Below are 25,141 nucleotides of genomic sequence, written 5' to 3'. Positions count from 1 at the left end.
AATCAGTTGGTTTTTTATCTAAGGTGATGAGAACTCAGTTTCCCAATTTATAGTCCAGGGCCTTAACCACTACACCAACCTGGCTCTCATTGCAACTGATTACATGCCATCAAATAATTGTCAACTCATAGCAACCAGATAAGACTTTCTCCATGATGATCTGCATCTAACCTGGTCTTTTAGGTCTTCTAACAGTGCACTCATCTGTAAAGTAATTGAGCTCATACACTGTCCTACAACTATCACACAAACTGCTAGTTGTCCTCTTCTTTTCCTTTCCCAGCATTAGAAACTTCCCCAGAGAGCTAGGTCTTCACAAAGTTATTTGCAGGAAAATATTTGTTTAGATAAGCAAATTAATGATATCTGAATATTAGAAACTTTCTATAACGGTAGTCTTACAAATGCAATCAGAAAACCAATTTGAGTGGGGGAAGTACAACAGGAATCAGAAGGACGCCCACTACAAATAAGGATTACATGAGGTTTAAGTTACTTTGCTTCTAGAGGTGAAGGACAAGATGTTATCACTTCTCCCACACTTCCACAAAGGCCAAATGGAATGCTTCAGTCAGCATCAGCAATAACACAGCATCCTCCACTGCTGCCAATGAACAGCAGGCTAATTTGGAGGATATGTATCATACCCAACTCTATTTTTACATCCCAAAATGCTGTAGTGTAGCACAGAATACCCTGCCTATTGGGAGAACACATTAGCAACTGTTTTGAGGAGGCTTTTTAATTGGGCAGTCTACAGGAAGTCATACCTCCTTCTGAAACAGTTACAAAAACACAAACAAGACAATCAAATGCAGCATATACTTTGTTCTGGTGATAAGAAAAAAAAAATCTGAAAATAGGACATAGCTTAGCTTCCCATAGGCAAATTTTCTCACAGATATGGGCCTGCTAAACTGGGAAAGAAAGATAGACTGTTAAAAAATGAGCATTTTGGGAACAAAAACTTGTAGGATTTATAGTGGCTGGCCACTTAAGATGGAGCTAGACAGCACTGACTGTTGAAAATGTCTTGTTTTAGTTCCAACACTGGACGTTTTTAAGAAGAAACTGGACAGACATTTGTCTGAAATGGTATAGGGTTTCCTGCCTGAGCAGGGGGTTTGACTAGATGATCTCCAAGATCCCTTCCAATTTTATATTATTACTATTATCGATCATCGCACAGTCAGCCAGATGTTCAGACTGGATTTGGCATTTTGTCTACCTATCGAGTCCTTACCCAGGACCTGGGATAGGCAGATGTGGATGTTTGATGGTATTACAGATATCGTCGCAGGATGGAAGCAGTTCCTAATAAGGCTGCCTTTTGCAATTGACTAATAGCGAATTTGTCAATGCCAATGGTGTTCAAGTGGTGCTCCAGTTGTTTTGGGATTGCACCCAAGGAGCCTATGACTATTGGTACTACCCTTGCTTGCTTTTGCCACAGTCTTTCTATTTCTATTTGTAGGTCTTTGTATTTTGTTATCTTCTCCAGTTCTTTCTCTTCTATTCTGCTATCTCCAGGCACTGCCACATCCACTATCCAGACTTTTTTGTCTTTCTTATCGACAATTGTTAAGTCTGGGGTGTTATGTTGCAGGTGCTTGTCTGTTTGAATTCTGAAGTCCCAGAGCAGTTTAATTTTATCATTTTCTATGACTTTCTCTATTTTATGATCCCACCAGTTTTTGCTTACAGGCAAATGATATTTTTTGCAGATCTTCCAATGCACCATTGTTGCTACTTTGTCATGCCGCTGCTTGTAATCAGTTTGTGCAATCTTCTTGCAACAGCTTACCAAGTGGTCCACTGTTTCTTCAGCTTCTTTGCATAGGCGGCACTTACTGTCTGTTGCTGTCTTCTCAATTTTGACTTTGTATGCATTTGTCCTTAAGGCTTGGTCTTGTGCAGCCAGAATTAGTCCCTCGGTCTCTTTCTTCAATTTTCCTGCTCTTAGCCATTGCCAGGTTTTATTGTTATCTGCTTTCCCAGCTATTTTTTTCATGTATCGGCCATGTAGTGCTTTGTCTTCCCATGCCTCTATTCTGTTCTTCATTTGGTCTTTCTTGTAGGCCAGTTTGGTCTCTCCAGTAGTTAGTAAGCCTTCCTGATATACTAATTTCAGTGCATCTTCATCATTGTTCTTCAGATATTCTTCCAAAGCCATTTTTTCTTCTTCAACCATCTGATGTACTTGTAGCATTCCACGCCCACCTATTTGCCTTGGTAGATAAAGTCTATCAATGTCACTGCGTGGATGAAGGGCATGATTCATTGTCATTATTTTTCTGGTCTGCCTATCCATTGCTTTTAGTTCTGCTTGAGTCCAGTCCACTATTCCAGCTGTGTACCTAATGACTGGGATTGCCCAGGTGTTGATTGCCTTTATGGTATTTCCTCCATTGAGTTTGGATTTTAAGATCTTCTTCACTCTCTTGATGTATTCACCTCTAATCTTTTTCTTGACTTCAGTGTGCTTGATGTTGTCAGCTTGAAGGATACCCAAGTATTTGTAGTACTCTTCCTCATCCAGACTCTTAATGTTATTTTCGTGGGGCATCTTGATTCCTTCAGTTTTCATTATTTTTCCTTGTTTGATAGTAAGTGTGGCACATTTGTCCAAGCCAAACTCCATTACAATATCTTGGCTATATATACGGACAGTGTTGAGCAGCGATTCTATTTCAGATGATGTTTTTCCATACAGCTTCAGATCATCCATATAAAGGAGGTGGGATAGTCTGGCAGATGTTTTTGATGTTTGATAGCCATGTCCTGAGTTATTCAGTATTGTTGACAGAGGAAACAGTGCAATAACAAATAGTAATGGTGATAATGAATCTCCTTGAAATATTCCTCTCTTGATATTAACCTCTCCCAGCCTCTCACCATTGATCTGCAACTGTGTCTTCCATTGTGCCATCGATCTTTGCACAAATTTTCTGATGTTTCTACTGACTCCTGTTATTTCTAGGCACTTTATTATCCAATCATGTGGCAGAGAGTCAAATGCCTTTTTGTAGTCAATCCATGCCACATTCAGGTTGGTCTTCCTTCTCTTGCAGTTTTCCAAGATCATTTTGTCTATTAGGAGTTGATCTTTTGTTCCTCTGCTATGGGGGCGGTTTCCTTTCTGCTCAGGTGGAAAGAGATTGTTTTCAACTAGATGCTGTTGCACTGCATCAGCTACTACACCAGTTAGTAATTTGAAAGTTGTTGGTAAGCAGGTAATTGGCCTGTAGTTACCTGGTGTTGCCCCTTTTGCTGGATTTTTCATTATTAGGTAGGTTTTCCCAGTTGTTAGCCACTTTTCAATTTCTCCTCCTTGTAGTATATTGTTGAACTGCTTGGCAATGAGTGGGTGTATAACAGTTAGATGTTTCAACCAAAACCCATGCAGTTCATCTTCACCTGGTGCTGACCAATTTTTGATTTTCTTTGCTCTTTTTTCTACCATTTTTGTTGTTATTACTAGTTCTTTCATTTCAACTTCTGTTTTATTTGCATCCACCTCTTTTAACCAAGCCGCATCCTTGTTGTATTTCTTTGGGTTATCCCATATCTGCTTCCAGAACTGCACTGTTTCTTCCTTGTCAGGTACTGACTGATTCCTTGCAGTTTCTCCATTGATGGATTGGTAGAAACGTTTCTGATTGGATTGAAATTGGAGGTTCTGCCTATAGTTTGCAATTCGAGCTTCATATCTACTGATTTTCCTGGCTATAGCTGTTATTTGTTGCTTTATTATTTCCAGTGCTTCCTTGATCTTCCTTGTTTCTAAGTGGTATTTCTTGATTAGGTATTCTTTGGTCTTCTTGTTCTTCAGCTTCTTTTCTTTCATCTGTTCTAGCTTGCTTGCATGTGATCTTAACTTGCTGATCTTATTTTCTAGTCTAACCTTCCATTTTTCTGGTGCACTGTTTGTTTGTTTTTCTTCTTTGTTGATTTTGCATCCCAGGTATTCTGTTATAACTGCAGCTGTGCTGTACATTAGTTGGTTTGTTTCTTGCAGTGAATTGGTGCTTATACTTGATATTGCAATATTTGCATCTTTTAATGCTTGTGCTAGCTGTTTCTTTGGAACAAGCTTCAATGCAGGTAGCCTTATTCTGTTGTTTTTGTGCTGTTCTAGATGCTCAGTTATTCTTTGTTTCAATTCTTTTATTTCTTTAGTTAGAGGGTTTTGTTCTTCCTGAGGTAGAGGTGCCTGTTTCCAAATGAGAACAGTTGTATATCTCTGCTAGATTCCTTCACTGCCAACTCCCCCTGGTTTGCCTCTACATTCTGAATTACTTCTGGTAAGGCTTTTATTATTATTATTATTATTATTATTATTATTATTATTATTATTATTATTATGAACAATGTTGGCTAATGGTTTTGAGATGGACTTGGAGGTTATGATCTACATCAGGATTTTTGGTTCAAGACATGCCTGAAGACCACTGAAGCAGAGCAGGGGATGATCCAGAGAAGAGTGATTAGAGACCACTTTAGGAATTGCCTATCCAGTAAGCGACTGGAAATCCAAATTCTATCAGCCAAAATGGCTGCCATCAGTCTGAGAAAAGGAGAATGGCAATAACTTTAGCCTTTAATTCTAAACAGAAGTAGTTATAGTTTTTAGATTTTGAAATGTATACAGATGTTAAGCTAACATTACTGATTTCAAACATTTTGAGCAGAGAAAAGTTCGTGTTAAAGTTAATAATAATTTATTAAAAATTATATGCTGCCTAACTCTCAATGACAAATCACTGCTGTTATCTTCCAAGTGACTCAGAGAAAGGAAAGAACAGGCAACGAAGCATAATTATCTAGTTGCAAATTATGCTTGAAAAATTAGGCTGGAAAATCTGAAAGCAAATTTTTGAAAGCAAACCAGGAGACACTGAGTTCAAAGCCTGCTTTAGCCATGAAAGCCAGCTGGGTGACTTTGGGCCAGTCTCTGGGTGACTTTGGGCCAGAGTTATTATTGGTCAAGACAGGAGGAGGAAGGAGTGTTAGATGTGTTCATCACCTTGAGTTATTTATAAAATAAAAGTGGGATACAAATAAATAAATAAATGCTACTAGCTTTCTTTAAATATACTGTAACATAATGCGGAGGGGGGGAATGCACTAGAAGCATTTTGCCTGATTGCAAGGACTGATAGGGAAAACAACAGCCACTATTAGCCCAGACTAATAGTAGATTGCAGAATTGGATAGGTACACTTCCTCTGCTTTCCATATTTATGAAATAAAACGATCATAGCAGGAACTAACCAACAGAGCGAGTAGTTGCTTAGTGATCTTAGAAGCAGATGATTCCAGTGTTGGGATACTGCAAGAAAAAAAAAACCAGAAGGGTTTTTTAAAGCCAAAAATAATATGATCAAAGTATATTTAAAAAGGGAGTCAAAACAGTTTTCAATGCATTTTTCAGCTTAAGATTGAAAATCCAAATGACATCATATGCTAATAAAACTTAAGTCTATTTGCCACTGTTCAGCAGAACTTTATTAGAAGCTATCAGAGATCATGTTCCTTGCATTACTGAATGTACTCAATCTGTATTTCATGACAGTTAACTAGAATTTTAATGAGGTTGGCTAGAAAATGTAATATATCTAAGAGTTAGCACATAGATACTTCCAGTTCCTTCTCTCACCTTCTTTGCATCTTTTTCTACAACAGTGCTTGACTTAGTCGACTGTTCAGTTACAATGGACCTCCCTGGAACTACTTACAACCCAGATTTGAAGTTCTGATACCCCTCCCCCCCTGACTGCAATTCATGTGCTCAGCAACCAGGCCATATTCATATAGCCATTTGCAACCTCCTACATTGTTATATATGACCATATTTTACAACATTTTTGCCAAAAAATTGCATTTAGTTCTGAATTTTGGCAAAACCAGCCTATACAAACCTTTGGTTTGCTTAACAACAGTTGTAAAATCAAGTCAGTCACATGAGTGACTTGATTTATGATCCTAATGGGTAAGCTCCATTATGGTTGTAACTCAAGGACTACCATACCTTGAAGTCTAGTTAAAGAGCTGTGGTGGCACAGTGGCTAGAAGGCAGTATTGCAGGCTAATTCTGTGACTGCCAGTAGTTCAATCCTGACTGGCTGAAGGTTGGCTCAATCTTCCATCCTTCTGAGGTTAGTAAAACGAGGACCCTGATTTTTCGGGGCAATATGCTGACTCTGTAAACTGCTTACTCTGTAAAGTACTATGAAGCAGTATATAAGTCTAAGTGCTATTGCTATTATATTGCTACCATCTCTTGTAGCCACTGATAGCCTAATTAATCCCCCTCTAAAATCATTATAACATCCTATAGTATAAGAAACTCCACAGTTTAACTATATGCTATGTAAAAAAATACTTCCTCTCATCAGCCCTAAATATCCAATCAATTCAGTGCAACAGGTATTTGATTTCAGCAATATAACAGAAAGGACAATACACTACATTTTTTCTGCCAAAATTCAGAAATTTTGTAAGAATGTATGACACTTCCAAATCACTTTTTTTCCCTCAAGTGATTATATTTCTTCCTTCTGCTGAAGCTCTAATGACTTGTCTTCTCTAAGTAATTCAAATGATTGTTTGCTTATTTAAAGAAAAAGAAAGCAGCACATTAATGCAACTTGAAGTTACGGATGTTGGTTTTTATTGATTTGTTTTTAACTGTTGCTGCAAGCTGACCATATGGTTCATAAGATGGGTGGGCATATAAATCTTTTAAATAAATAGGTTACAACCATCACAATGTTAATGATCCATGATGCAGTTTGCAGGGTGAAAGAACTAGGCTCCTTGGCGAAATGGAAGGAAAAAGGACATCCTGTGCTTGTAGAACTGCCAAATTATAACATCATTTGCAGTCATATGAACAGTGGCTCATGATTAAATATTAATAAATATTTCATTAAATAATTTGAACACTGCTAGAGAGAAGTTTTCTGAAGATGGGTTTTAGCACGAGTCCGAAAGCTTGGAAGATTAAACATCTGGTCCTGGTAACCTACCCAGACTGGATCCTGCAACATTATCCTGGGCCATTCACCTTCATTCATAATCTGAACACTTGCTACGAAGCTAGTTCCAAATAAATTGCTGTATCTATAGAACACTGCATTTGTTAGGCTAGGTTTCTTTAACTTTAATATTTGTCCAATTTTTGTTCTAATTCACAGAAAAAACCATGCACATAGTATATGCATATTTTTCCACTATCTGCATTTTATGTAAATACCTACAGTTCAGTTCAAGTGAACATCTGGGCATATAATTTCATTCCAATTTGTTTGTAAGACTTAGTAATTCAAATGGTTGTTTTCTTGATTTTTTAAAATCAAAATACTAATGAAATGAATATCTTTTCTATCCAGTTTCCTTCACTAAAAACATATGCACTTAGAAAGCTTCATGCATCAACAGTTTAATACTAGAAATAGTACAATAAAGCAAGTAACAACCACACTGATGATGCATTTCAATTAATTTAAATATATACATAATAGATAGAAATATCTTTGATGAAGGGAAGCCTTCAGAGGTAATAGATACTCTACTACAGAATGTTCCATTCCATCCCATCTCTCTCAAACTTCTAGTAACAATACATTAAAATACCAGACAATTTGGATTATATCATCATATTCTCTCAAACTAGAGTCTGTACTTTTAAGAAACAAAAGACAAACAACAATCATATCTGTAATGAGGTACAAGTAATACCACAGAAATCACACCATGTTCTTCATCCATTTGATATCAAGCCAGCTTCCCCACCTTCAAATACATACAACCAAATCAAACGCTGATTCAGCCGTCTGTAAGTTGTATATACCAAAAATTGTAACACACCCACCAACCCAGTTTTCATGAATAAGGGCTGGAACAGAATGCAGACAGTCCTCATTTAGTGGCCACAATCAGGACCCGCAACTCATTTGTTAAGAAAAAATGACTGCTAAGTAAAACCACAATTGTGCTTACTTCAGCTTTCCTGAGGACTGACTTCAAAGTTACTTTTTATCACTGTCATAACTTCAAATAGTTGCTAAATGAGGCAATTGCTAAACAAGGATTACATGTGCAGTACTATTAATCCTCCAAGGAATGAGTGGGATCTGTTGACCCACAGCAAGAAATCAAAATGTAATTCAGAACAACTGTTGTAGAATTTTTTATTATTATTACATTTGTCTGCTGCCCATCTCACCTCAAGGAAAATTAGGTAGCATAAAACATTTTCCCCTCATCACAACATCTGGAGTAGTTTATTACACATATTGCACAAAATTATAACATGTATTCTTTAGTTTTGGTCTAGTATAGCATGTAAATCTACCAGCTAATTATATTATGTAAACCCAGCTAATTGCTAATTGAGTAATCCAGAAAGAGTACCCATGGAACCCAGAACCAGGTCATAAATTACCATTTCACAAAACTCAGACGAAACCCATTAAGTAGCACAGGTTCCTACCAACATGATGGTTAGTCCTGATCACCCATGTTTGGATCTGAAGTCAAGAACTAAAATATCCTTTATTCTACTAATTTTATGAAGCTGATTTTACAGCTGAAACTTTGACAGTATTTTTACAAATATTTTAAAAGGATTTTGTTAAATTTGACATATTGCTTTACATTTCCAGGATGGAAAGATGACAGGAACACCTCTTGGACTTTTGAATGCTTTGTTTTGAATGAATGTCAAAGGCAGCAAGCTCAAGCCAGACTAAAGCTTATTTGGTAGGAAAAGTATGAAGAGGCAGATGATCTATAATGCTAATAAACAAAACCCAATCATCAAAAATATCACTAGATTCCAACCTGTGGTACATGATAAATAGTGCCAGAAGAGTACATTTATTAGATTACAAGACTGTCCAGCTCCAAAAACATTTTGGATGGCTTAACATTGTAAAAGAATACATAATATAAAATAAAGCCATACATTAAATGCAATGTCCCAAATCTCCTGACAATGCTAGAACTCATGAAAAGTTTGGCATTCTCACTGGAAATCTTCTAAAGTAAGGGTGTCAAACTGCCGGCCCAGCGGGTCAGATGCATCATAGAGAAACCGCGCCCACCTCATTGCTGGCAATGGCAAAAAAAAGTCACAATACATCGTCGCAACACTTCACCTGATGTTGTTTGACACTCCTGTTCTAGAGAGTTCTGTCCCCATCCCCAACTGCACACTGTTTCTGCTACTGCAATCTCATGAGATTTCATCCATTTGAAAAATTAAATACTAATTGTTATTTTGGGGCCTCAAAATTATCTAAGTCTGCCTCTTGTGCACTGCAGACATATTATTATATATTTCATTATATTAATATTATAAAATAAAGAGAGCCAGTATGCAGTGGTTATGGCACCAGGCTACAAAGCAAGAAGCCATGAGTTCCCGTCCTACCCTAGCCATGAAAGCCAGCTGGGTTACTTTGGGCTAGTCATTCTTTCAGTCAAACCCACTTCACAGGGTTGTTATGGGGAAAATAGGAAGAGGAAGGTGTGTTAGTTATGTTCACTCCCTTGAGTTATTTGTAAAAGAAATAAATAAAATTATAGTCAGCATAAGGGGGAAAATGAGTGATAATTACTGAATTATGCTGCCCTCTTCTTTATCAACTCCCTGCACCAGCTATTTTGGGTTCCATTTTCTAATATCAGATTGGGAAATCTGAGAATTATCTATCTGGAGGAACCTCACTGAATCCTCTTTTAAAAAAACATTAAAAGATTTCCCCACAAGCCCTACTTTCTCCCGAGTAGAAGGATCATCCATAGCGACTATGCTCTGGTTTCCAGATTATTTTAAAAATAATTTGCAAAAGACATACCAGTATTACTAATTATTTTAAATATGAACCCCAGTCTCCTCCAAACCGATTGTCTCTGGCATAGAAGCAGCCATCCTTCAGAATAAGTCTAGTTATTTCAAGTCAAACAAACAAACAAAACAAAAAACAAAAAAACCACCCATGTGCTTTTGAGCAAGCCCAACGGGGAAGCAACTGCCGCACTAACGGTTCATCCATTTGCAGTCGATTACCATTTACAATGCAGTCCCTCAGCTGACACCGACAGAATTGCTACTTAATGGTTTGCTCAGGCAGAGAGGAAAATAAGATGTACCCCGCCGGATTACAGCAACACATTTCAAAAACAGCAAAACTCCACCTTCGAGATTAACGTGGACTAATCTCTTGCTTTGCGTATCATGACTATTCCTTTAAAATATGTAGAATAGCGCGTTTTGGAATGGGAGGCTATAACAAAATCTAAAAAAAAAAAAAATAGCAATAGGCTCCTGGCAGTTAGCAGACGATTGAAATAGCAATACACTGAACAAAGGGCGTAGGGAAATATAAGAATGCAAGAAAGAAACAGGCACCCTTTTAAAGTCCTCAAACGCGAGGCACATTTACTCAGAAAGAAGTGGTCCCAAAAGTGCTTTTTCCAAAAGACAACTGGACTTTCTTGGGGCTTTTTTTTCCTTTGAAAACATTTCGCTTCTCATCCCAGAAGCTTTTTTTTCTTCTATCTATTCAGTTGCATCAGAAGAGAAACGTTTACAAAGAAAAAAACGCAAGAAAGTCCACTTGCCTTTTGGAAAAAGCACATTTGGGGCAACCAAAATCCGGATGATTGAGAATCTCTCAATATAATGGAAAGACTGGAACCAAAAAATTTGCTTGCGCGCTCGAGAGTTGAATTTGCTCGGAGCGTGAACTTTTCCAACACAAGCGCGTCTTAGTCTCGAGGAAACCCGCACGGCTCATGCTGGTAGATTACGCTGGCAATTCTTTGCCACAAGTGAGGTGTGGAGAACCAAACCTCACAGGGTGGGAATTTTTGAAATACTGCAAGGGGAATACCAGCAACAATTCATTCCGCTTCCCCCGTGTAGGAGTCCCCTCCCTCCTACTAATCCAGGGACTACTACTACTTCTTCTCCATTCTACTTCTATTCTATTGCGCTCTATAGTTAGCAATAGAGTAACCAACCACGCCGCTTCTTCCCGCTCAGGAACTCGGGTCGCTTCAATTCGGGGACGGACCTACTATTTGGAAGTCTGACGTTTGGTTTAATAAAAGTTACTCCTCCAGAAGGCGCCCAGGGGCCCTTTAAATCCGGGCTTCTCCACCGGGCAAGCCTTGCTCCTCGCAAAAGCGATACTTGGACGAGAACAGGAAGAAACGTTCTCTTTCATTTCGGCCAACGGGATAGATGCACCGGGAGAAGCTGCTAAAACTTAGGCTGTCTCTTTCTTTCGTTCCCCCCTTTATCCTGGCCACTGAGGACGTAGACAAAGCCTAAAGCCCGCGGCTTCCCTATTCCACCCACCTTCAAACGGCTTCCTCTCCTCGCCCGCGATGAAGCACTTCTGAGGAACAAAGGCTCCGCCACCCCGCCGATTCCGCTCCAGCGGGATGAACGCGGACACTGCAGCGAAAGCAGCCGAAGCCACCGGCCACTCCCCCGCCTTCTGCTCCAGCTGGTGCGAGGCGTTTTGATTTGCGAAGTCGCGTATGAATGGAGCCGGGGGCGGAGCCCGCGGAGGAGAAAAGTTAAGTCCTCAGCAGAGGAAAAGGAAAGGAGGCTTGCGGAACGAAAAGAGGAATGATAGTCTTTCTGGGCCCACGGTGGCGACGTAGGGCTGTGTACATCTGCAATTTAGGACGTTTTGAGAACCAAAGGCAGCCGCAGAGTATGAACCGACTAAGATCGAAATATAGCAATTTCCATTGAAGAAAACTCTTCTTTGAAACTAAAATAGTTGCGAAGGATGCGGGATAGACTACAGCAGTGGCGAAGACATCTTACAAAAAGTTCAGCAATAACTTTTGGAAGTACAATTAAAGTGACCCAAAGGTGCTTTTTTTTTTTTTAAGGCAATTGGACACTCTTGGTTTTTTTTTCCCCTTTCAAAACGTTTTGCTTCTCATCCAAGAAGCTTCTCCACTGGTGGAGAATGGGAGGATTTATGACTGAAAGAATATACCTGTATATACTTCCATTCCCCATCAATTAGTAGCTTCTTGGAGGAGAAGCAAAACAATTTCAAAGGAAAAAAAAACAAAGAAAAGACCAGTTGCCTTTACAAAAAAGTTTTCTTTGGAACAACTATGACCTAGATTGAGAATCTCCACAGCCATTTACAATTAAAGTGCTTTAAAATGTGTTTACTTAAACAAGTGGTTGATATACTTGTTTGCTATGGACTGATTCCAAACAATTTAATGAAGTCTAGGCTAGGGAATTAAAATTACAATATGTATTTTATATATTACTTAAGGGCAGGGAGAGATAAATGGTAAATCAGTAAATCGTTTTCTAAAGAAATTCCAATAACTTAAGTCTGTTCTCCCAAAAGCAACATCCAATTCATTTTTCTTTTCTCTTGCACACAAATTTCCACTTTTATTCTCTTACTTAGTCATAATGTAGTACTGTATTAGGTCTGCATTAGGTAGTGTTAGAGAGGAGAAAATAATTTTAAGTACAGTTAACTGAGCCACATTACACTTCAATTATACACCAATATTTAACAGAAACATTCCTCCAGAGATGAGACAACTTTATGAAAGTTCCCTTCAAAGGGAAAGGAAACCCCTACTCAGTTCATAGCAATGAGTAGATGGAACAGATACACAGGTCCAATGGTCCATTTTCATGCATAGAACCAAGGTTAACCAGCTCTGAGTATTAGACATAAGATTCTGATATACAGCCTAGTTCCTGAACTCTGTTAATAAATAGAGTTTATTGAACTACTCGGTTGCTTTAAAATATTCCTAGCAGGGATATCAAGACCTTTGGATAAAATGAGATTCTTTATACCAACTGAATATTCTTGGATATAACAAAGAGCAAAAGGAAAAAAATCAACATAACCATTTATAATTTAAGAAATATCTTCAAAAGGAGCTGCATTATAACTCCCAGTAAATTTGTCCAGTGGCATTTGATGCTGGGAGTTATAGTTTAGTAATGATCAGCACTTCATCTGTTTTTAGTCTAAGAAGTATGATAAGTAATCTGTAATTACTTTTAAAAACACAAATACCTTTTAAAAACACAAAACAAAATCTGAATGATAAAGCAAGCAGCATCGCATGCTTTGAAAAAATAGCACACCTGAAATTAGCAACACTTTTCTTATAAACTAAAGAATTACTACACATCCATCTTTCTTTGGTGGAACAGCTGAATTTTAATTATCCCCATAGATGGCATTAGCCCCTCTTCCTCGCAAGAAATGACAGATACCAATTTATTTTTTCAAGGAAACCATGATTTCAACAGGCTTTTCCCTCAGATAAGGAGCTGAAAATACGAGCAACCGGAGATGAAGGGAGCAGCTGCGTCCACAGAATGTTGGCAATCTCAGACAATTGGTGAAGAAGGCTAAAAAAAAAAAAAAAGTTCAGAAGTTAAATAAAAAAATCAAGTTAAGAAACATTTACAGATTTGTCTCCCATAATTATTGCTAGCAGTTAAGCCAGTTCATGAAGAGTGTTACTACATAGATCAATCATTGTATAGCAGACCTTTAGAACATTATCTATGTAGGTAAGGTAAGGTAAGGTAAGATTAAGATAAGGTAAGGTAAGGTAAGGTAAGGTAAGGTAAGGAAAAAAATGGGCCCAGGAAATTACAGATCTATCACCCTGACCTCAATACCTGGGAAGATGTTAGCAGTTAAGCCAATTCATGAAGAGTGTTACTACATAGATCAATCATGGTATAGCAGACCTTTAGAACATTATCTATGTAGGTAAGGTAAGGTAAGGTAAGATTAAGATAAGTAAGATAAGATAAGATAAGATAAGATAAGATAAGATAAGATAAGATAAGATAAGATAAGGAAAAAAATGGACCCAGGAAATTACAGATCTATCACCCTGACCTCAATACCTGGGAAGATTCTGGAAAAGACAATCAAACAACGAATCAGCGAACATCTAGAGGCAAATAAAGTCATTACTAAAAGCCAACATGGGTTTGTCAAAAACAGATCATGCCAGACAAATCTTATTGCATTCTTTGACCAAGTGACAAAATTAGTGGATGAGAGGAACGCTGTGGATATCATTTACTTGGACTTCAGTAAGGCATTTGATAAAAGTAGATCACAACCTACTACTTGGCAAGATAGAAAAATGTGGGGTAGACAGCATCACCACCAGATGGATCTGTAGCTGGCTGACTGGCCATACTCAGCGTGTGGTCCTCAATGGAACTGCATCTACATAGAGGGAAGTGTGTACTGGGGTGCCCCAGGGCTCTGTTCTGGGCCCAGTGCTCTTCAATATCTTTATCAACGATTTGGATGAGGGGATAGATGGGGAACTCATCAAATTTGCAGACAACATTAAGCTGGCAGGAATAGCCAACATTCCAGAAGACAGGCTTAAGATACAGAAGGATCTGGACAGACTTGAACACTGGGCACTAACTAACAAAATGAAATTCAATGGTGAAAAAAGCAAGGTTCTACATTTAGGCAAGAAAAACCAAATGTACAGATATAGTATAGGGGGTACCTTGCTCAATAGTAACTGTGAGAGGGATCTCAGAGTCCTAGTGGACAATCACTTAAATATGAGCCAGCAGTGTGCTGCAGATGCCCAAAAGGCCAACACAGTGCTAGGCTGCTTTAACAGAGGGATAGAATCAAGATCACGTGAAGTGTTAATATCACTTTACAATGCCTTGGTAAGGCCACACTTGGAATACTGCATCCAGTTTTGGTCACCGCGATGTAAAAAAGATGTTGAGACTCTAGAAAGAGTACAGAGAAGAGCAACAAAGATGATTAGGGGACTGGAGACTAAAGCATATATGGAACGGTTGCTGGAACTGGGTATGTCTAGTTTAATGAAGAGAAGGACAAGGGGGGACATGATAACAGTGTTCCAATACCTCGGGCTGCCACAAAGAACAGGGAATCAAGCTATTTTCCAAAGCACCTGAAGGCAGGACAAGAAGCAACGGATGGAAACTAATCAAGGAGAGAAGCAATCTAGAACTAAGGAGAAATTTCCTGACAGTTAGAGCAATTAACCAGTGGAACAACCTGCCCCCAGAAGCAGTGAATGCTCCAACACTGGAAGTTTTTAAGAAGAGACTGACAGCCATTTGTCCAAAATGGTATAGGGTTTCCTGCCTGAGCAGGGGGTTGGACTAGATGACCTCCAAGGTCCCTTCCAACACCATCATCATCATCATCATCATTATTATTATTATATAAGATAAGATGATAAGATGACTTTTACTGTCATTTTTTTTACTGTGGGCACACTGGCACACATTAAAAATAAATTCTGTTGCCTGCTCTCAAAAGTATACACGTACATAACACATATAAACATGCTATATACAACATATGTATATATACCTACATTCTTACATATAAATACATATAATTAATCAAACATATTAAATGTTTCTATTCACCTACTGTATGTTATGTTGTTTGTGTAGTTATGTTACTGTATATTATGAGAATCTAGGCAATTGTGATATAGTTAATACACCATGGCTAAGCTAAGGAATAGGCAACATGCACAGAGTTCCCCAGTATGCCATCTGTAGCTCTCAAAGGTGTGTGAGCATACCAATGTCTTGGTTCAGGGGTTTTCAGAATAATAGCAATAATGCTTTGCCTCTCAGTCTTAACTCCTCCTGTCTCTCAAAGGTAAAACATGGACTGGAAAGAATGTGGCTCTCCCCTTTCAGATTATCTCCTGCAACCCTCCAAAAAGTTAAGAATCTTAATTGGGTCCCAGTTTCTCAGATGTTGCTCATGTCTGGCTACACGGAATGTGTAAACCCAGCACTAAACTTTTATCACCTTTGCAATGAATTATTACAGATGTAATTGCTAATTCTTACAATAACTACAGAAATGACAAACCTTGAAAAATAGTTTTTCTTAAATCCAGCAGGAATCAAAAACAACTAAATACTGCACAAAATTATATTAGAGCCATGTGCATGCACATTTTTTTAAAATGGCAACCCTGCATGGTCTGGGTTATATGGTGAGACTATAATCTCTTTAGACAACATTGGCTGCTGAGTTCTGAGAACTAAATATTGACTAAAACTATTTGCTGAACATGAGACAGTAAGTCTGAGCTGAACTACAATGGGTGAGTGGAAGGAAATGTAAGTTTCTCATTTATATATAGAACGCAAATCAGGAGAGAAAAAGAGACACCCAGGACTCAATTTTTTCCAACCTAATGAACCAAGAGGTAAAAAGGGCTGAGGACTGCTCTGCCTTACTTTGCTCAGGGACTTTTCATGTCGCCCAATTTTAATGAGCCAGATCCCTTCTTCTACAGACCTAGTAAAGAGAGGACCATTATTACTCATATACTACAGATAGATCCTTTTACTTACCACAGGGGTATTGTGCATGAAATTCTTCTCAGAACAATACTGTCTGCCATATTGGTCTAGTTGGCGTGAAATACAGGCAGACAGACTTTTCTCCGTTTCTTTTGAACCTGAATGAGCAGACCTGAAGCCCAGCTTTTCCACAACTGGAGTCATCTTCATATCAAATTTTAAGGCTTTTCTGTACTTGTTTTGGCTGTTATTCCCACTGGATTCATGTTCAGATTTGAGGTCAATATTCCCATCAGGATCATCACGGGGTGACATTTTTATTTCTTTAGTAATGGGAACTTCAGCTAAAAATACAAATATTAGGATTTTATATCAATGCAACAGGGGAAAAAACAAGCTAGAAAGACAATCCTTTTGGTTAAATACAGAAGGTGTAACAGTTAAGCAAGATTTTTATATCTATATTACAGTTTAAACATAGATTTTTAAAATGCATAACATTGATATCCAAAGGGGACAATTGTTATGTTATCAAAGACAGAAATCAAAACTAAATTAAATTCCTGATCTGTTTTCTAATGAATGAAATCTTTCTTGCTCCAGTAATGAAAGGCAATTTTTATAATTGTTTTCAAGATGATTAACATCATTTGAGTTTAATAACAATGAATCTGAATAAACATTTCACGAAGAATGCAACTTCATATTACTCAACATTGGATAGGGATTGGCAATTATGATTTTGATGTTTTGAAAAGAGTTATTTACACATGATGGGAAGGGCAATCAAGACATTCGCCATTGTTCAAGAAGAAATGCTGCTGACTTATCTGTTCATAAAGTCATTCAAAATGCTTTAGTTAGATTTGTGCATAAGAACAACTCATCTGTATATATTTGTATCACACCAATTGAATCCAGGATACTAGTGCCCCTATGTGGAAAATTAGCAGCCATATTTAATTGTATTGTTGCGGGTTTTCTCGCGCCCAGCGGTCTCCCATGGGTGTTGAAGAACAGACACGTACACGTGGTTTCCTCGGGATGGGAGCCTCGAACAAAGACGAAGCATCCCTTTTATTGTGTTATCAGAAGGCGGGTTTATAGGCACCTGGTGACCACCTTACACCAACCACATTTGTTATGACACAGCATATTAGCATATTACACGTGCTAACTTTGTTTTGCACACGCTACTATACAGCTGTTGCACACGGCACTAACAAACACCAAAACAACATTCCCTTGCACCGCACGGCACAAACTTGTTTACGCCAATCTATTTTCTCTTCTGACTTCCGCATACCTTGGCCTACTGCAGCTGGTGACTCAGCCTAACAGGCCAGATAACCCAATGACTCCAACATCTCCTACTTTTCTGTTTTATTTAAAAAATAAGGAGGTTGCGCTTTATAGGAAGTCATCCTCAGTGTCGCTTGGCAAAGTGAAGGCCGGTTTGGTTAGCAAGGGTAACTGAACTGCAGTGATAGGTGTAGTTACTAAATTGACCTGTTGGTGGGTGACAGTTCCTGAAGATTACAGTTTATTGCAGAAAGATGGTTCTTCAGGAAATTGCATTATCATATCCTGCTTCCCAGGTGATGGGGCTGACTCCTAGAGTTTGGGTGGGGTATGCAGATCTTCTCTTTTGTCTTCTTGATTGCTCTGGCTCCAACTTTCTGATGGTGTTACATTTGCATCTGTATGGGCCTAGCTCTTGTTTGGGGCAGATAGATTTGGGGCCAGGTTTGGTTTTTAAAAAGTCCTTTTGAGGAAAAATATATTTTTCTGCCCTTTTTAATATTTCCTTCTGGGGGGGCTAACTTCCATCAATATCCCCACTTTGTGCCTTAAGTGTGTAAATATATGACATTAAAATTGATCTGGTCAGGGAGACTTGGTAGGCAAGCTTTTAAACTGTTAAGCAAAAAAAGAAAAAGAAGACATTAATGGAGGCAGCAGAAAAAGATCCCTTTAGTGGCTCCCAAATTTGTTAGGTGGAAAAGAAATTTATAGTATCCAATATTCTGTGCCAATCATTTTCAAATGTTGGATGTCACCTTTAGCTTCCAGTCAGGTTTGCATACCTCCCAAAATTCTTCACAGCCATGGTTTTCCTTAGTACATGACCACTGGCTGCCCAATTTCAAGGGTTGTTTCCTGCCTTAGCTCTTAATTCAGTGCATCCAGGTTTGTAATGTCCAATATGCCAGTCTATTAAATTTTCTTTAAATTGCACGTAATGAGTTCTAGGAATTCAAATCTGAGCTCAACAGTGCAAAATATTCAGGGCTGAAGTTTGGGATATTCCCTGTTGCTTCCTTAGTCAGGGCATATGAATTGCAAATCACCTGAGGGGGCCTAGTTCCCTCCCCCTTGGAATCTGTTGGAAGTTGGTCCCACAAAGCTTTGGTGCAATAGAGCAAAAATCAGCCTGAGGGGAACTTTACTAAAGGTAGGTGGAGGGGATAGACTCTGAATGGTGTGAATGGTGTATGTGTGCATATGCAGCTGCATATGCAGCTATTTCTACAAAACAGGCAATACAAACATTCTGGAAAAGTTTTCCCTCCCACCAGATAGAAGTCCAAGATGTTCAGTATTTGTTCTGCCACATATTCCCATCTCTCCATTAATACATTCAACTGGCTTGTTACAATACAAATGGGGCAAGAAAGAAAAGTTTACAATGAGTTTCCACCCTCCCCCCATAGTCTTAATTTTCTCTTCTGAGGCTTCACATGGCACCACCTTCCTTCTGCAGCTCTCACAGGCAGCTGGGGAAATGGTAGGACTTGGGAAGATGCATGGTGGCTTTTTAGTGGATGGCTGGATTCAAACTCAATCCCATGGCTCAAATGGATGGAGGCAGCATCTGGGTCTGTGTGTTGTGCTTCCAAAGGCTTGGGAGAGGGTTTCAGGGCTGAAAGATACAAGAACAAGGTCTCCCCCCCCCTTTTCTGGACAGACTCTACCAGGAGAGGCAGACAAAAGGTTTGGAGAACAAAGAGCAGGAAAAGAATTGGAAGGGGGGTAGTTTGCAGGCAGTTTGAAAATGCTGAAAACTCCAAATAATTTTAAAAGCCTAATATTTTAAGGTGTGCAACTTGCCAAGGGTAGGAGAACATTTATTCTAAAATAGACCACATCATTTTAGAGATTAGAAAATGCTTATTTGTTGCAGAAAAGTTTCATAGTAGCATCACCAATAAGTGATAGGATACGAAAAGTAACTTTAAAAAGTTATTTCCCCACACAAGCAGACTTGAGTTTCAAAAGGCTCTTGTAGATAGACACACAGAGAGAAGGAGGAATACAAACAAACAAACACAATTCTTTTTCTTCACTCTGTTTGTTGGCCAGACAAACAGAGTGGGTTTTTTCCTTTTTGTGGCTTATTTTAAGCAGAATTTCTAGCAGACTTTAAAATTCTTTTTCCTTTGGATTTGAAACAGTTAACAGTCACAGTTTTACACATCCTGGTCATTCATGAAAATACTTTCCTAATTTAACCCACACAGACATTTTTAGGGATCCTCCTTCGGGCTATGCAAGGCAATTTAGATATACATATTTTAAGAGGAGGATCAAATCCCTTTTAGTGGGAAGCAGCAAATCTTTCCCATTGTTTTTCCTGATTTAATTATTGATGACTTGGTCAATTCCCTAAGTTCTGGGAGGTGCGCAACCTGAGGCTTAGAGAATTCTGTCCCCATACTCACGGTTTTGGGAGGGTGCTTCGTCTAGCTCTGACGACCGGCCCTGAGTTGCAGTGAGCTCTTCCGCTGAGTAAGTAAGAGGATACCAAGAGATGTAATATTTTGGGAGGGTGCTTCGTCTATCCTGACGACCGGCCCTGAGTTGCAGTTTTGGGAGGGTGCGTCTAGCTGACGACTGGCCCTGAGTTGCAGTTTTGGGAGGGTGCTTCGTCTAGCTGACGACCGGCCCTGAGTTGCAGTACCCTGAGACGTGCTCAGAAACTTGAATCACGTCGGGGTCACCATTTGCGGGTTTTCTCGCGCCCAGCGGTCTCCCATGGGTGTTGAAGAACAGACACGTACACGTGGTTTCTTCGGGATGGGAGCCTCGAACAAAGACGAAGCATCCCTTTTATTGTGTTATCAGAAGGCGGGTTTATAGGCACCTGGTGACCACCTTACACCAACCACATTTGTTATGACACAGCATATTAGCATATTACACGTGCTAACTTTGTTTTGCACACGCTACTATACAGCTGTTGCACACGGCACTAACAAACACCAAAACAACATTCCCTTGCACCGCACGGCACAAACTTGTTTACGCCAATCTATTTTCTCTTCTGACTTCCGCATACCTTGGCCTACTGCAGCTGGTGACTCAGCCTAACAGGCCAGATAACCCAATGACTCCAACAATTGTAAAATGTTGCATTTGATAACACAGAGTAGTAATAGTTCTGGAATTATGGTGGAATAGCGCCATTCCAAACTTCACATGTTGCAAAAAGGAGTTTTATTCTGATAGCAGCATATGCATTTCCAAGTGTTCTGATCCTCAAATGTACCAGTATGTTGCTAAGCACATAAAATTAACATTTTTACTTACATAGGTCTTTAGTTTCATAAATAAATAACTCAAGGTAGTGAACATACTATTATTCCTTCCTATTTTCCCACAACTATCCTATGAAATGAGTTACACTGAGTATGACTAACAAAGTCATTCAGCTGGCTTTCATGCCTATGGGTTGGACTAGAACTCACTCTCCTGGTTTCTACTCTAGTGCCTTAACCAGTAAACTAAATTGGCTTGTAACTAAGAGGCAGTCAAATGTTCCTCCACTAACACAGTTTGGATATAAAAGTACAATTTCAGTAGCTTTTGTTCTAGAGCATGGGTGTCAAAACTCGATCACGTCACGTGATGTATCGTAATGTATCGTGATGTTTTTATGTCTTTGCGGAGCCAGGGTAGATGTGGCCTGCATGTGACGCATCTGGCCCACAGGCCACCAGTTTGACACCCCTGTTCTAGAGCAATTAGCCATAGGATCCCAAGAGTCTTTGCTTCAGGAAATCTGCATTGACAGGTCTACCAAATGTCAATCTACAATAAGGCAGCAACTTAAGGTTGTCTTTGGACACAGCCTAAAAGCACAATACCCTCTGTTTTACAATCAGTTTAACAACTGCAGTCTTCCAAGATCTTTCTCCCTATGTGAAAAAAATAAAGTTAAAAAACACCAAAGAAGTAAACTATTTAAAAGCTAGTTCACCATGTCTATGTTAACTCCGATTCCCTTGACACAACCAACTTTGGACACAAACATATATGCACAATCATAAGCAGCTGCATAACACTTAACTACTATCCTTATCTTCCTTCGGCTATCCAACTGAGACCAGCTAATAGCAGCAACTAACTGCCCCTTCTTTCTCGTTGCTTTACTTGTAGGGAATTCTTTTTACAAGGAACAGCCAGCTTTAAAACATTAATTAACTCCTGTAAGTTGAGAACAACAAACCTTTAAATAAAAAAATCTCTAGAGGAGGAAAAGTATGGTGAAAAGATAAAATGAAATCTTGCACACAAAAACCACTTACTCTTCAGCTCCAGAGGAAACACTGCAAATATTGCCTTCACATTTCCACAGTATTTCCTCTGGAGCATGAACCAAGAATTATTCATCTCAGCCCCCAAAGACTTGTGGAAGCCCCTATAGTACTATAGTATCATCAGGATACAGGTAATGGCATTAACCTTATTTCAATGCACCCACCAATTGGTGGAGAGGCCTGAGTCACTTTTGACCAGTTCTATTTAAATGACTTGGCATATAATAAAATTCAAAATATTTAGTTTTCTTTTTTATGTACTACATATCACCATTTTTAAGTGAAGCAGATCCAATTAGAATAGACATATACCGTAATGTAGTGCTTATTTTATAGCCATGCTAATATTTTGGATATCATGGGATATAAAAAAGCAATTTATAACATCCATCCCCATCTTGGCACTTCCTGGATACCTTGTGCTACAACTTCCTAAAAATCACATTAAGTGAAAACTGTAAAAATTGTAGTCCAATATGGCTTACCTTCATCAAGTAGATGTTGAAACCAAAAAATCAGTAAGATCAATAGTATCCCCAAAGGCAAACAAAACCAGAAGAAGAGAAAAGGAAATGTTAGATCATTGATTAAAGGAACTAGGGGATAGTTCATTTTTGATTCAAAATCCAGCTGAACTCACTATGCGATGACTTCCTAAGTTTTTGCTGTGTGTCCCTAAATACCTTTATATAACTACCCTGTTTTACTACATCATGACTTGAATCACAAAGCAGTTATGCTATCATTCCAACACAGCTGATATTAAGACTATTAAGAGGGGAATGTTACAGATGAAATGATAGAGAAATTGCAGTGCACCTTGTATCTTGAACTTTAATTTGAAATAGAAAAATAAAAATGGGCAATAGTTACGCTGTAAAGTCATTTTACATAAATATCCTATTTAAATATAAAGGTAATGTAAAAAAAACCTGCTCAAATAGTTGATGTATTTAGGAGCATATCTCTTCAAGATTTTCCAATAGCTGGATTAATAAAAAAAATGCTAAGTCAAGAGTAACTGAACCATGGTTTACTGAATTTTGCCAACTGCCTGAGTTTTACAAAATTTATAAATAAACAGCATTCTTTGGATTAAAATAGCACAGTACCACAAACCAACCAACCCAGTTTAGGCCATCTTGTTTTAAAAATACAACTGCTATCAATACAGTGAACTCCCACAAAAATTCTATAGAATTTCAAACAACACCCATTATGGCTTTTTACAATATGAACTAGGTCACTATATCATAGGTGGACAATCTAAAAATTGACAGCAGTTTATTCCCAGTTTGAAGTGGGAAATACATGAAATTATAGTGCAGGACTCTCCACTTAGACGTCATTTCACCCATGTGATTAATATGGTAGCATGGGTGAGAGGAATAAGTCCTGAGGAACCCTACTCTGGAGTAACTACAAGAATGATCACTTTTTCCTCCCACCCATGATGACTGGAACCACATGCTCAAGAAAGAGCAGGGACACAGCAGAATCATTCCTCGAAGCTCCAATCTTTGCAGGCCGTCCCAAAAAATGGTCATGGGTATTGTACTGTACAACTACTGAAAGATTTAAGAGGACCAAGACTAGCACATCCCCTCCTTCCAGGTCCCACCAAAAGTCATCCATCAAAGCAAGCAATGCCATTTTAATCCTATGGCCAGATATGATGCTCAATTATAGAAAATCCAGAAAATGGTTCCTCCAAGATCCTGGGTAGCTGAATCTCCAACTTCTTCTCCAAAACATTCCCTATAAAGGAAAGTTAGAGATTACGTGATAGTTGCCTAAAATGGCTAGCCAAGAGATATCTTCTGAAGATACTATAAATCAGACATGTCAAACTTGCGATGTCACATGTTGCACTGACATATCGGCACTGTTTTGCCATTGCCGGCAATGGGGTGGGTGCGGCTTCTGTATGACGCGTCTGGCCCGCAGGCTGGCAGTTCTTAATTTAAAGATGGCAGCCATCAACTGTTACTCATCTCCAGAAATCCAGCTTCACTTCTTTTTAGTAAGGGAACTTAGTAAATTCTAGTCAGAAAATTTACATTAACACATATTTAAAGTACAAAAGAAGTTTGAATCTCAATAAATCTATAATAGCTCTTAATATTGTTCTTCTATCTTCCCTAATCAGTTAGCCTTCAAACATGCTAATCAAAAGCAGATCCTATTTCCAACATTAAATGCGGGCGGGGGGGGGGAGGAATATTATATTTTATTCAATGGTTCTCTAGTTCAGGTTCTCAAGTGCCTTTAAATATGTAGTTCAAAATCCCGCTACTTCAGTAAAGAGAGGTTTTGGATGTATATGCTTGCACATGTGAATAGAATAGAATAGAATAGAATAGAATAGAATAGAATAGAATAGAATAGAATAGAATAGAATCTGGAAGGGACCTTGGAGATCTTCTAGTCCAGCCCCCAGCTCAAGCAGGACAACTTATACCATCTCAGACAAATAACTATCCAGACTCTTCTTAAAAACTCCAGTGATGGAGCGCCCACGATTTCTGAAGGCAGGCTGTTCCACTGATTGTCTTCACTGTTAAGAACTTTCTCCTTAATTCCAGGTTGCTTCTCTCTTTGATCAGTTTCCAACCGGTTTCTTGTCCTACCTCCTGGTGCTTTGGAGAATAATTTGACCCCCTTTTCTTTGTGGCAGCCTCTCAAATACTGGAATACTGCTATCATGTCACCCCTATTTTTTCATTTCTTTAGACTAGCCAAACCCAAGTCCTGCAACCGTTCTTCATGTTTTAGTCTCCAGGCCTTTGATCATCTTAGTTGCTCTTCTTTGAACTTTTTCCAAGGTCTCAATATCTTTTTGTAGTATGGTGACCAAAATTGATTGTAGTATTCCAGGTGTGGTCTCACTATGGTTTTATAAAGTGGTATTAATACTTCACGTGATCTTGATTCTATGCCTCTGTTTATTCTATGCTTCTGTTCAGCAAAGTGGCAAATCACTCTTCTAATCTAAAGCGATTTTTCTTACCTTCAGGAATTTTAACATGCTAGTTGGGGGAATTCTGGGAATTGAAATCCACACATCTTAAAGCTTCTCTTCTAAGGGAAAAGGGGAACCGGCGATGAGCGCAGGTTTTACTGGTCTCCATGGTGATTCGTCTCGGGAACG

At 38.7% G+C, this 25,141-nt stretch overlaps 2 protein-coding genes across 3 annotated transcripts in view; both read right to left on the bottom strand.

Moving 5' to 3' along the window:
• Positions 1-11,577, bottom strand: part of ARHGAP40 (Rho GTPase activating protein 40) — a 72,766-nt gene extending 61,189 nt beyond the window's left edge. Inside the window, exon 1 of the mRNA XM_039323671.1 lies at positions 11,375-11,577. The gene's annotated coding sequence lies outside the window, so the exon portion shown is untranslated. The remainder of the gene's footprint in view (positions 1-11,374) is intronic.
• Positions 11,578-12,424: 847 nt separating this feature from the next.
• ADIG (adipogenin) lies at positions 12,425-25,140 on the bottom strand. 2 transcript variants are annotated; one of them, XM_039323708.1, is made up of 4 exons: positions 25,001-25,137; positions 22,476-23,748; positions 16,442-16,734; positions 12,425-13,438 (listed from the first exon to the last, which is right to left on the bottom strand). In XM_039323708.1, exons 2-4 carry the CDS (start codon positions 22,600-22,602, stop codon positions 13,418-13,420), a joined length of 441 nt encoding a protein of 146 aa, XP_039179642.1. In that variant the 5' UTR covers positions 22,603-23,748; positions 25,001-25,137; the 3' UTR covers positions 12,425-13,417. The 2 variants fall into 2 exon arrangements, 1 of the variants encoding a protein (XP_039179642.1); XR_005554357.1 differs by lacking the exon at positions 22,476-23,748 and having other exon boundaries at positions 25,001-25,140.
• Position 25,141: the final 1 nt, after the last annotated feature.

Source organism: Crotalus tigris, unplaced genomic scaffold (assembly GCF_016545835.1).
Source record: "Crotalus tigris isolate CLP2741 ecotype Arizona unplaced genomic scaffold, ASM1654583v1 scf7180000024281.4978605, whole genome shotgun sequence".
Taxonomy (NCBI): domain Eukaryota; kingdom Metazoa; phylum Chordata; class Lepidosauria; order Squamata; family Viperidae; genus Crotalus; species Crotalus tigris.
This window is presented reverse-complemented; position numbering and strand designations above follow the sequence as displayed.

What these genes read in the sequence shown, in the direction of transcription:
- ADIG (XM_039323708.1), bottom strand. Translation starts at nt 22,602, where the DNA reads ATGAACTATCCCCTAGTTCCTTTAATCAATGATCTAACATTTCCTTTT. An exon ending in TCAACATCTACTTGATGAAG is followed by an intron (nt 16,735 to 22,475) that starts GTAAGCCATATT and finishes TTGTATTTTTAG; the next exon opens with CTGAAGTTCCCATTACTAAA. An exon ending in TCATGCACAATACCCCTGTG is followed by an intron (nt 13,439 to 16,441) that starts GTAAGTAAAAGG and finishes TTTTTTTTTTAG; the next exon opens with CCTTCTTCACCAATTGTCTG.